The sequence below is a fragment of the Apis laboriosa genome, unplaced genomic scaffold (genome assembly GCF_014066325.1).
Source record: "Apis laboriosa isolate Shangri-la unplaced genomic scaffold, ASM1406632v1 scaffold28_cov147, whole genome shotgun sequence".
Classification (NCBI taxonomy): domain Eukaryota; kingdom Metazoa; phylum Arthropoda; class Insecta; order Hymenoptera; family Apidae; genus Apis; species Apis laboriosa.
In genome coordinates, this window is record NW_025222687.1 from 639,015 (window position 1) to 652,594 (window position 13,580).

The 13,580-nt window shown below is 33.3% G+C and overlaps 1 protein-coding gene across 14 annotated transcripts in view; it reads left to right on the forward strand.

The window, feature by feature from the left end:
• Nucleotides 1-12,765, forward strand: part of LOC122714262 (rap1 GTPase-activating protein 1) — a 112,135-nt gene extending 99,370 nt beyond the window's left edge. For 11 of the 14 annotated variants that reach the window (XM_043935447.1, XM_043935450.1, XM_043935449.1 and 8 more), the window contains 7 exons: nt 1,250-1,558; nt 6,094-6,276; nt 7,667-7,905; nt 7,986-8,264; nt 8,562-8,727; nt 8,827-9,663; nt 9,733-12,765. In XM_043935447.1, coding sequence (XP_043791382.1) covers nt 1,250-1,558; nt 6,094-6,276; nt 7,667-7,905; nt 7,986-8,264; nt 8,562-8,727; nt 8,827-9,663; nt 9,733-9,894 — 2,175 coding nt within the window. In that variant the 3' untranslated portion in view covers nt 9,895-12,765. Of the gene's footprint in view, nt 1-382; nt 518-1,249; nt 1,559-6,093; nt 6,277-7,666; nt 7,906-7,985; nt 8,265-8,561; nt 8,728-8,826; nt 9,664-9,732 lie in introns of those variants that run through there. The other 3 variants (XM_043935461.1, XM_043935459.1, XM_043935457.1) reach the window with 3 other exon arrangements.
• The last annotated feature ends 815 nt before the right edge of the window (nt 12,766-13,580 follow it).

A 13,580-nucleotide genomic window follows, 5' to 3' on the forward strand; every position in this document is an offset into this window, starting at 1 on the left:
GCTATCCCATGCATAATCGTCGGAAATTTATACCTGATTACATAGTTGAATAAGAGTTGTGCAATTGCCGCGTGAATTACGCCCATCCCGAATTTCTTTTAGTTTCCAATAGAAAAATTTAAATTTGTAAGAGTTCTCTTCAATGAACTTCCCAATGAACTTCAATGAGTGTCGTGTTCATCGAGTAAGAATTTCATTCGAGAAAACGAATATCCGTTTCGAAATAAATTAAATTCCATATAAATAAACGGAACGAAAGGAACGAAAGAAAAGAATCGTGGTTAAAAAGCGGAGTTTCATCGATTTATTTATTTTTTTTTCTCTCTCTCTTTTTTTTCTTTTAATTAGTTACATCATTCGTTTGCATCTGTTGCATCGAATAGTTGGCTATCCTGGTCGGTTCTTTATATAACCGAGACTATTCAAAGTTCCGCAAAAGGGCCGGCACGATAAAGAAGCGTAGAAAGCGAGTGTATAAGAAGTTCCGTGCATCAAAGGTACAGGAGTGGCGCGTATGGTTGGTATAACAATGCCAAATGAAATTCATTAAAAGGCGTGTGTATACGTATAAAAGAGCGTGTACATGGCTCTCTAATAATACTTAAAAAAGAAAAGAGGGGAAAAGGAAAATAATTACTTGGTTCCCGCCGGTGTATAACGTTGAGTTAAAATTTTACGGCTTGTAGACGTGATGTACAGTTAAGTTACGTTATTTATCGCGAAATGACTTACCACGTCATGAATATTCTCCCTCGATGTTGATTGATCAGTGTATTCAAAACTGCGCATATATATGTATATATGTATATATATATATATATATATATATATATATATATTATATATATACACGACTACTTATTTTAAAACGGTATATATATTGCGTTAAACTTGTTTCGTTAATTAGTTTCGCGAGTTAAACAAAATGCAAAAAAAAAAATTTTCGCCTCGTCTGCTGCGCAATTTGAAAATTACTCAATTTACGATAATAATTACAATTATAAAATACGTTTTTTTTTTTTTTTTTTTTTTTTTTTACATCTATTATATTCATTTATTTATCGATCGACCTGACTTGAAAAAGCTTTTTTATCGTTCCCATTATCGATCCCAGACAATGAATTGCGAAAATTCGATTTTAAACTGCGAAAAAGCACAGAGAGAGAGAGAGAGAGAGAGAGAGAGAGAGAGAGAGAGCGAAAGGGAGAAACAGAGAGGCGAGTATCGAACTGGGCTGTCGTGATTACAGACCCCGAGGGAGGACAGGGCAGCGTCGAGTCCTGGTAATCAGAATAATCACACACCCACACCATCCCCGTCACCGGTCGGCGATGCACCCGTTGGCAGGGCTCTTATGGAGGCTGCGCTTCAGCAAGCCACTTCCGGATCTCAGCCACCTCTGGTGGTGACACCGCCTGGTTACTGGGTCGACGGTACCGATCATCGACACGCCCTGGACTCGGCTGGCAGGGCGTTACTTCCGGCCCAGCCTGCATGGCAACCGAGGATAGACCAAGACGACACGGCCAAGTGTTACAGGCGATTTTTCGTCGGCAGGGTAACGTATATATATATATATATATATTACTTCTATAATTCTAAACCGGTTATTTATTTCCGGTTCGTTATTTCCTTTTCGTCAATTTCGTTCGTGGTCGAAGAGAAGAAGAGGGAACGAGAAAGACGAGAAATTATCCACATACACACGGGGCGAATTCGTATACGTATAGGTTTCAGCAACGGGGAAAGATACAATGGGATTAAGTTTGCTAAAACTTTGTCAAAAGGTTTCTCGTTTGAAGTATGGGAGGGAGGGGAGAGGGAAAAAAATGTATCGCGTTTTTTCTCCGCGAGTAAGTAGTAGTAGTAGTTAATTCGACGATGCGTCGATCGATAGCAAGGTCAGTTGTTAGATGCTTGGACGTCTCATTATGTCTGCATTACCGAAATACTACCCGTTCAATCCACTTACGGTAAATTGTAATCTTCAATAAATATTACGTAAACATTGTCCGTGCTCGCCTCGTATTTTTCCGTGAAAAATTTCTCGCGTCACGTAACCTACGAAAGGATTCGTAATTGTATCGTTTCGCGTTGTGTACATTGTTGTTACGCTTTTCTAGTAAAAAAAATTAAAGCGAATTCTCTTACAAAGTGAATTCGTATCTTTCAATTATGGAGAGTTAGTTCTCTCTCCATTCTGATTTTACAAAATTGTAATAACTTTGAAAATTGTTCGTTAATTAAACAACGCGACACGAGAATAATGTAAAGTTCAGACTTCCGTAAACCGTGTTTCGCATATAAATTCAGTATATCGGTTATCGATCGGTTGCTTGTGGTAAAGTGTTTGGTCGTGTATATCGAAGACATACCGATTTTCTTCAAGATTCGTATCGCGAATAAAATTATTTAAAATATTATCCAACGTAATTTTATTATAAACAATTTTGTAAATATCGAAAATATATATATATGATAAAAAATATATGTAATTTGCGATTACACAGTAAAGAACGATTAACGCGATAGTAAATTATTACTTACTCTATAGTAACTGTTAAAACTGTAAATCCGTGGTAATTGACCGATGTTGAAGGAAGGAATTATAAGATTATAATCCACCTTGAGCCGATTAGTCTCTCTATTCGCTCTCGAAGAAACAACACGTGTGCAGTTTGAAATAGTAAACGCATGATGATGATTGTGAACACCACTGTCCGTATCCTTTGGTTAATTACCTCATTGCGGCCGAGTTGCAATTTATGAATAAAGATGCTCTTTCTACGTGAACATTGTTCGTGGAACAATGTAGTTTGATTAAAGGAACGAGCTTTAATCGTTAGTAAAAAATGCATATCCAACGGGAAAAATCGAGGCGATAAAATCGTTTATTATTAAGTCTGAAACGGATTTTGATGATTTGCTTCGCGCACGATACGTCGAAATATGTTAAATAAATATGTGTCGAGACGTATTCTCGAGACGTATTCTCGAAACGCGATCCGATTAAAAAATTGTAAAATCTGAAATTTGAAATTCAATGAGTCACGCGCTAATACCGTTCGAGATGACATTACGCGATGACATTTTTATCGAAAACAATCGATAGATATACAGTGTCTTTGAAAGTATCGAAATTATTTCTTTTGTTCCGTTGAATTCTTTTCACAGTTCGTTTAATCGAATTTTTATGCAGTAATTAAGAGATAATTAAGCGAGTTAAAATTATTTTTTTTAAATAATAATTACGCCAAGATGGTGTCAGAACGTATTATTCATTTATTGAAATGAAATCTATTTATACTTGACAAAAATACAGATGTTAAAGATAAAAACGGAGAAAATAATAACGGTGATCGTTAGGATCCGAGTTTATTATTACAAAACTCAAATTTATCTTTATTGGCTGAAGCACACCGTTAATGGGCAAGATACGCATGCGTACTAGAAACCATGATGTCTTTTCGAAGGAATACACAAGAGATGATCGTGGAATAAATTTACTTTTCTAGACCAAGATAAAAGATCGCGCTATTTAATCGCGTGTTACAATCGTATCCAACGACCCAAGCAGAAATAACCGCATTGGTTACTTGGTAATCAGGCTGTGCGCATTGCATATATACGTTTCGCATATATCGTTGTACGCACGTAGAAGTGACCAAGGTGGATGGAGAAGGAAGACGAGGTGCGGGTCAGAGAGAAAAGGAATGGAGGGGAGGCGCAGGAAAAGGAAAGGAGCACTGTTCGGGCGTGGGAGTGGGAACGTTCTCATAGCTACGAGCAATGCTTATAAGAAGAAACTTCTCCTCCTCTCCTCTTCGACATCCCCGATTTTCATTCTTGCTAGCTTTTAAGATGCCTCTGCTTTTCTTCCGTTTGCCCTCGCCATTCCCTCTTCTCTTTCGTTTCTCTTTCTTGGATTATTTAAGGTCGAGATTTAACCGAGATATAACATAGATTTTAATTCCACGCTCAGACTTTGTTTTTAAACATTTTTCAATCGCGCGTTCGTTTTTCATTCCTCTTTGAACGGTTTTCGTTGAAATACGGAGAAAATATCAAAAGGATAAAATATCAAAAGGAATGTGTATATATTCGCTTTCTCTTCGCGTATCAAATGGACCTCCGTGCAACGATCATCTCTGAGAATATCGGAAATCGCGAATAAACGTTTAACAAGATATAACGAGGTACTAATAAATTGTAATTACCCTTCGGAATATTGAGAATTAATTTTTATGAAGATTTATCATCCGAGTTACGAAGAAACACGTTTATTTCGATGATAAAGTAAAATGTGCGTTACCAATGGATACATCGAATTTTTTTATCTTAATTGCGATACTTGTTTGCTAAGTTTTATGAATCGAATGTGTTCGTTTTTATTTCTCTTTTTTTTTTCTCCCCTCCTCGAGTATTCTGTTTTATCGTTATTATCTAAGGATTTTACTCTTTACACATATGTTACAGTATCTCGTTTCGGAAAAACAATCTGTCTTTTAGTTTTTATTTCATTACTTTGTAATTTGTTTTCATTCATATCTCTATAATCTCTATGGCACAAGTAAAGTTTTATGAGATTTCTATGCAATTTAAATTTCTTGAATATTCTTTCCTACAAGCACAATTACAGTTACAAATTGCTTGAGTGGATATAAATGCAATTTTATTCCTGTTAGGCCGTTAACTGGGAAAGACGAGTTTATCCGTTTAACGGATTGCCGACGCTTTAAACATGTTCATTTATTTCCTCCATTTTCTCTTTTTTAATTTATCGTTACGTGCGTAAAGATGGACAGTGTTTTCTTTTTTTTAAAACAAAGTTAGTATATTTATAAATTTTACAAATAACGAAGAGAAAAAGTTTCGTGACTATTAACAAAATTTTATGTAGCTACGAAGAAGAAGGAATTCATGAAAAAAAAAAAAAATACGAAGCGCTTTCAAGAATTACTTTAAAAACTTTCTTTTCAATTAACCGAGATTATTTTTTGTCTGTTTACCGATTTAACCAGCACGATATGCGTATCATCCAGTTTAATTACATTTAATTAAAAATTGTTTCCCAATTAAATACGTTGTTTCGAATCCAATTTTTTTGACTAAAATCTTTTCATTGATATTTTTCCATTAAATTTCCACTTTCAACCATGTTCAATTACACGATGTACGTATATATATATGTAATAAACAAGTTGATAAAATAAAATAAAAGACGGATGTCAAGAGAATTCGATCGACTATTAAATTAAATCGTGCAAAAAAGAAAAATGCGCATCGATTATTATCATGGTCGTAGATAACGTTATCGGTAATTCTACGCTTATGAATAAAATATCGTTTTTCACGAGTGTTTAATTATAGTTAAATATAACTCGACCTTTCCGAAGTTAGTGCATTTTAATTGTTACTCTCTTGATGATGTCTCTGCAATAAGCAATTTACGATTATTTTCATCATTCGTATATTACAAACAACTCGCACGGTAAACAAAATTCATAGATAATTACGCGTTTTATATCATCGTTACGTGTATTTTTTTTTTCTTTTTTTTCTTTTTAATATATATTTTTTTGTAACTGAAACTTGACTGATCTCGCGATTGATTACACACGAAGAAATTTCTTTCCTCGCTCCGAATTATCTTATTCGAATATAACTAAAATATAACTACAAAGAATATTCGATTTCTCCTCAAAAGAAAGAATATTTCTCTTCTCGTATATAAAGTTTCGTTGAAAATTTTCATTTTCAAATTATCAAAATATTGTTCGAATCTCTTTCAACCACTTCGGCATTATTATCATTATCATCATTCATTCTTATCCTCATTCGCACCCGGTTCATTCGAAACACGTACACGCTTTTCGAGGAAGCTCTCTCGCAGGAAAAAGGGAAAAAGGAGACGACGACGACGAATCGATCGCGACTCGTTCGACCTTTCGCGCGCACCCTTTCGAAAATGTTGCGCCTTTCACCACTCATGGGGCTCGAGGGGCGATCGAAGTCGGTCGTAGCGGCCTCAACGGAGGCCTCGATCGTAAAAAAATGGGCCCGGTATTGAACGAAACGAATTTTCATTTGCAGGAGCACGTGAACCTGGTCGGAAGGGACGGAGAGAACGGGCCGGTCCTCGTCTCGGTGAAGGCCGAGACGGTCGCTGGACAGGAGCATTGGAGGGTATTGTTGCGGTTGCGGGCTGGCTCCACCCACGAATTGGTACCGGCCGCGAACCTCGGCCCGAATCCGTCACCCGCGAAAATGGTCAAGGTGAAGCGTCCGAACTTTTTTCTTTTTTTTCCAAAATATTTCATCGAAAAATTTCAACATCCCTTTTTTTATTCCTTCTATTGTAACCTCTGTTTCATATCATTTGATCAATTCGCATCGTCGATTCTAAGATCGTTTATCTTGATAATTTATCACGACTCGTGTCTGGGCGTTTTAATTAATAACCTTTCTTTAATTGTCCTTAATTCGAGCCCATAAAGTAACGAGTTTCTCGAGTCTCTCTCTTTCTTCCTACTGATCAAAATAAACGTTTTGAACTATACGTCGATAAATATTAAATATAAATTATTATTAAATATATTATTAAATATATTTATTAAATATAATTATTTAATAATAATTATTAAATATAAATTATTAAATATTAAATATAAATATTAAAAATATTTTCAATGTTTAACACGTTGACTGCCACGCGTGCCGCTGTATCAAGTGCACTCCAGTACTTCTATTTAGATATTTTAGTAATGCGAGTCTGATGGCCGCAAGAGTGATGTCTCGCATCATTTATTTCCATCACTACTGTCTGCAATAAAAGTATTGATAATAGTATTGAATAGTAATACTGATTTAATATATTTTGGATATTTTAATTTGGATAATTTGGATAATATGACAATGCCCTTCGACTAGTCGTAACAAATGTACTTCTTAGTTGCGAATTGTATATAAATTATTCGCGTGGCTTGTCTATTAGAAACCAGTGTCACAGTAGGTAATCGTGTCCGATGCTCAGAGCACGATGTGTTCATAAAACTATCTAATTGTCGTATCACCATGAGACTCGTGATATTCCAAAATTAGAAGATTTGGAGAATTATTAGCTGCAAAATTATTAGGATTATCTGAAAATACAAGAAAATCTTATCAAAATTTTCGACGGAGTCAACATAATATCGTCGTTCGAAAAAATAATTCTAGTATAAGGAATTTAAAAAAGACGACAACTTTCTGTCCAAATTGTCAACCTCAGTTTTGTGTAAAAATGTTTTAAAATTTTACATTCAAAATAATTTTTTTGATAAATTATTTTTTATTATTTTTATAACAATTTAATAATTTTATTACACCCTGCAGAATATTTTTCCAAATACGAAGATCGTTCATAAATAATCAAATAAATATCAGTCAACGTGTTAAATGATCTCGTATTATTTATACTTAAACTTAAATTATTGGATTATTTTCAAAAGTGTTGAGATTCGTGAATTTAATCGATTCGATTCGTTCTATTAATTTTAATAATCAACAAACTTAAGTTTTCATGGAAAAGAAAAAAAGATTGAATTTTAATAGCAACTGATTCATCCTTACTTATATTCGAATTTATTCTCATTATCCTCGCAATTTCGATCATTTTCTTTCACAGGCCATCAACGAATCGCTGAACGTGAGCACTCTGATGCCCGTTGTCTGTTCCGGTGCCGGCACACTGATAGCCCGATACGACGAGCACGCCTTGGTTTCGAGGTTTAAATTCGGCGTACTTCATCAACGCGCCGGCCAGGTGACCGAAGAGCAACTTTTTGGCAACAGGCAGATCACGCCTGCTTTCCAAGAATTTCTCGACCTGCTCGGGCAAAAGATCGATTTAAGGGATCACAAAGGGTTAGTATATATATATACACGCAAATTTATGGAATTTATTGTGAAAATAATTTTTGCTGAATTTTTTCAACAAAAAATAGATATCGCGGAGGTTTGGACACTAGACACGGGCAAACGGGTGATTCGGCGGTGTACGAGGTATTTCGAGGCCGAGAAGTGTTGTTCCACGTCGCCTCCCTTTTGCCGTACAGTCCAGGGGACTCGCAGCAATTACAGCGAAAAAGACACATCGGGAACGACATCGTCGCGATAATATTCCAAGAGGAGCCAACCCCTTTCAGTCCAGATATGATCGCGAGCCACTTCTTGCATGCATTCATCGTGGTACAAGTCGTCGACCCCTGCACACCTAATACGAGGTATATTCTTAGATATTCGTATATGTTCGTGTCTGCGTAAGTGAGGTTATGTGTAAAATTCTCGCGGATGCGTCAGTTACGAAATCGATAAATTCTTCACGAAATATCCAAATATTTCAATAAAAATCTTACATTTATATTTATGTTATTTTATTATATATTATTATTATTATTATTATATTATATTTATATCTTATATTTTCGTTCGATCGATCGTAAATAATTTTTCTTTTTTTTCTACGTAACATTTTCATCGGTATTTATATAGATATTTATATAGAGATTCGTGTTCTGTAGGTACAAGGTCAGTGTAACGGCACGAAACGACGTTCCACTGTTTGGTCCTGCTTTACCGACTCCGGCTGTATTTTTACGAGGAATTGAATTCAAGGAATTCCTCTTGACGAAATTAGTGAACGCTGAGAATGCGGCGTATAAAGCTGAGAAATTTTCGAAGCTCGAGGTATTATTTAATTATTTGCATTATTACGGTAACGATAAATTATATAAAAAAAAATATATATATATTTAAATATCAATTATTTTTTAAACGTTGAAATAGCTAAGAACGAGGTCAGCTTTATTGGAATCTCTGACGGAAGAATTGCAAGCAAAGACGGCGGAATTTCTCGGTGGAGCAATTGGATTCGGAGGCAGCGGTCTAACTTTCGGTGGGAATTGTCCGGTAAGCCCAACGGGGAACGACGCATCGGGATCCGGTAGCAGTGGAAGTGGGTCCAGATTTATCGACACCGTGCGAAAAGCTTTGATATCGCGCGTTAGAAACGCGTCGACGGAAAGCGTGCCCCAACAGTTGTCGAAAAAGGGCCAGTCGGAGTCTAGTCCACCTAGCAATCGACAATCCACCACGAAAATTAATAGCAAACGTTCGGTGGAGCCCTCGAGTCCCTTGGGCTCGCCTGATTTAACCCTTAGAAGAGATTCTGAGCGTGGAAGTCCCAGCTTGGGCAGTCAGGACAGTAGTTTGTCGAACACGGATAATCAAGATAGCAGTTTGGCCACTTTGCAGCAAGACGAGGTTGATCGGAGAGAGTCCACCACATCCATTTGTGCCAGCAACGATAACACGGTGGTGGACAAAATTTCATCCGTTCAAAGACTGACTCACGAAAATTTACGGAAGCAAGAAAGGTCGGAAAAGGTGGAAACAACTCAACGCGTTATTTCGGAAAGTGATGACAGCTCGTTGAACAGCGAACTTGAACTGGATCAGGTTGTATATCCGGACAGCGACACGGGCCTTGAATCGATGAGCTCGGCCGAAACGCATGATACCACGAGGTGTACCACCAAGGATGGCGTTTTAGAAACCGAAAACTTAAGAATGGAAGTCACGAGGCTTAAATGCGATAAATTAGATTTACTGAGGCAAAATGTGGTATGTTTGTAGGTTATGGTAAATGTTATGTATGTTTTGTTATGATTTAAGTATAATATTATTTTACAGACCTGCCAACGTGATATAAAACGTCTGCGAGAAAAGGAACTTCAATTGCAGTCCGATCTCGCAGCAGCATCGAAGGAAATTCTTCGATTGAGAGCTATGCTAAAAGAATGTTCGACGAGTATTCCATTGGACAACAACAATCAACAGACATCTACCGTTTAAAGATGGCTTTGAGATACGTTTAATATGCCTTCATCGGCGCATAACTTCCCGTTGCAATTATTAGATTTTAATAATTAGTTAGGCGCAGTAGTTGAAAACTCTATAAAAATCATACTTTTTCGGAATCGATTCTTGTAAAGAAATTTTTCCGAAAAGCAGTTTGCAAAGAGTTTGAAACTTGCAATTCAAATGCTTTATGTTACGTTTTAACACTGTGGTTGAACTTCTTTAGGTAAATTGATATATACACGCTGTATATTACAAAAGAACGGGTCAGTGAAGGATATTTAGAGAAAATGTTTTTGCGATATAAATATAGCGATACGTCTTTCGAAATATTTACAACGTAGACGCTAATTGTTACTTGTAGAAATATTTGTTTGATCTTTAACAATATTATTTATCTATTAATTTATTAGTAGTCGTAAGGTAATCTCTAATAGTCAATATAATTACAAATAAATGACACATACAAACACACGCAACACATAAATAAATACAAATAGGAATGTTTGAAAAAGTAGGTACATCTTGTCATTATAATAGATAGATTAGAATAAAAAGTAACATGGCCTTTAGACTTAGTTTCCAAAATCGAGAATAAATATACAGAAATTAATATAACATATTTTACTTGTAATAATTAAATGTGCATAAATCGAAAGATCGATATATATATATATATTATATATAAAGTAGCAGTTACAATTCTCATACTGTTTTCGAATGAGATAACTGCATATTGTCCCATAAAACAATAATATAAAGTGACTGGTATAAATACCCGTACGCTTATGGGTTATAGAAATATGTGTTTTATCGATATATTTCTGACGTCTCACATTGAAACAAGGATATGTATCGTTAATTACAGTATTCGTCGCGGTGAATTTACCGAAACCATTACTAGTTTTTTAGTATTAGTCTGAAACAACTTTAACAAATATGAAAACACCTCGTTAGTTAAATCTTCCGGCATCATTAGCCAATATAGTAGAATAAGATTAGATTTTCTAACCGTTTTCACGGTTGTAATGATTTAAATGCACCAAATTGTTTAATAACAATTACGATATATCGATGTGTCAGTAACATACGAGTAAGACACGTATTACCGTTCATTGTTCACTAATACGCAAAGTAAACTAAGTATATTTCATTTGCTTAGTTATGCACCGTTTTTTCATTATCTTTCACAAAATGGTATTAGTATGATTTATTTTTATCATTATTAAAACTATTGCTATTATTATTACATTATTAATATTATTATCATTATTATTAATTTCGTTGTGCTTTATATGTTTTTTTTCTTTTTTTTTTTTTTCATTTTTTTTTTTTTTTTTTTTTTGTAAATATTTGGCTATCTTTCTATATAGAAAGATCGAAAATGTTGAAGAAAAGAAAGGACAGAGGGACTCGAAAGTTCACTCATATATAATACCAAAGTTTATCATAGTAAAAATCTACTTTTCTTAGTTTTCTACATTCCTTTTCATACAATATTCGCCTCTAAAATCTGCGTATAAAATAGCATGTACTTTTCTCAAGCAAAAGTTTTTTCTACAAGTACAAGTTTTTCTTCTGAATTTTGTATCTCTTTATAAATACTTTGCAGACATATTACGATTATCACTGCCTGTAACAATGTCGTTTTGGACTATATCACAATTTTCCTCTTTAAGTGAAACTAATCTAATTTGTCATTTTCTTGATATGACACGATTTTTTTCAATTACTTGTATTGTTGTTTATAGCGAAAATCGTTATTCACGAGAATCCTTACCTCTATAAAAAAATTGTGGTATACGAAAAAATGAAAATTTCTCGTCAAAAAATCATCCAAATCATATAAAAGAACTATATAACTTGGAATCTATTTTATGACAATTTACTTTTGAATTTATTTCAAATAATGATCTTTGTAATGCCGGCTAAAATTTTCAGCAAAATGAAACTTTCAAAAGATATACAAAAAATAGTAATCGCTGCGAACACTTTCCAGTAATGCTATTTTTAACTGTCGTAAAGATGAGCACACACGGTGTATTTTATAGAGTTTACGATCAACGTATATTTACAATGTTGTTTTAGACTGAGCGAAAAATAGGTCATCCGAATATTTGATTTCGTGGAATTTGTAAGAGAGATACTCGAAGCATCTCGACTACCAGAAAATGTATACTTGAATGATTTTAAATTCCAAAATATCGTTTTATAAACAAACAACTAAATGATTTGAAGAAAGCACGCACATACGTATATACATACAATATAAAAATTTGATGCTGCAGGATATGAAAGAAATTTTAATAGCATGTATACATATATCTCACTATCGAATGTAAATGCAAGTACTCACAAATTTTCATTACTGCGCATTAAATTTCATATTTATGAAGAGTTCGAAAATTAGTCAAAATTACTTTTACAAATGTATATAATGTTAATTACGTTTAAATAATGGGTCATTTGATAAGAGCGTCTCTTTGTCTAAAATTTAGAAAAAAAAAGACTAAGTTCATCATTCTCTAGTGTGATTTCTATGCTGGCCTTGCAAAATCAAAGAAAGATTATCTATATTACAAAGAGATATGTGTTATTATATTACGAGAGAGAGTGTGAGTGCGAACGAAAGAGAGATAAAATATTACTGCTACAAATATATATTTTGTATTTAATATTAATCGCCCAAATCTATCTAACAGAATTGCGAATACTATTATTCTCTGACACTATGACACGAAAGTATATATTTCTTATGACTGGTGTAAGTATTCGCGCATACTATTTTTTCTTTTCTATGCACGACTGTCAACTTGAAAATCAGTGATAATGATGTTCGCCAATAAATAAAATGATTTAAACCAATATTTTGCAATTATTATCATATGAAATAATTTTAATATAAGTAAGTAATTTTTAATAAATTAAGTAAATGAGTTTTAATAAATTAAGTAAATAATTGTTACAGCATATTTGTTTTATTAATTTCAAAAATTTTATTAAAATAAGTGATTTGAGTATATATTTCAATATTGATAATTTGAAATTTTAAAAAATTTTTTTTTTTATTAAAATAAAACTATAACAAGATTAATTTTTAATGTAATAAATTATTTAAATATATATTGATACAATTTTAGATATTTTAAATTATATAAGTTTTTATTAATTATCATTATTATATGTTTTTACATGTAAAGAGTTGTAAATTTTATAAATAATTTTATTTATATCAAGTAGATTTATTGATTACAAATATATATTACAATATTTAATTGAACATTATTTGAATTTATATTTAAATATAAGATTTAAAATTGACCTTGTTTAATCGATTTTATTTCAATAGTCTCATAAAAAATAAAAAGTTTAATTATAACCATATTTTTAAAATCAAAATATTGTGTGTCGCGTGTATGTGTATTCTTTCGAATACAAACAAACAAAAATCAATCTTGATCTCATAAGATAACGTAGTTTTCTTAATAATACATCAAAAAAGTTGTATTGATACAAATTTACTTATAATTTTACAAATTTACATAAAATATAAAATATTATTGAAAAATATTATATGTTCTTTATAATTATTATTTAAGTACAAACTTAAGAATGCATTAAATAAAAATATTCTTCTAGAATGAACCTTTCCAAACAACATAATCGACTGATTTTATGTG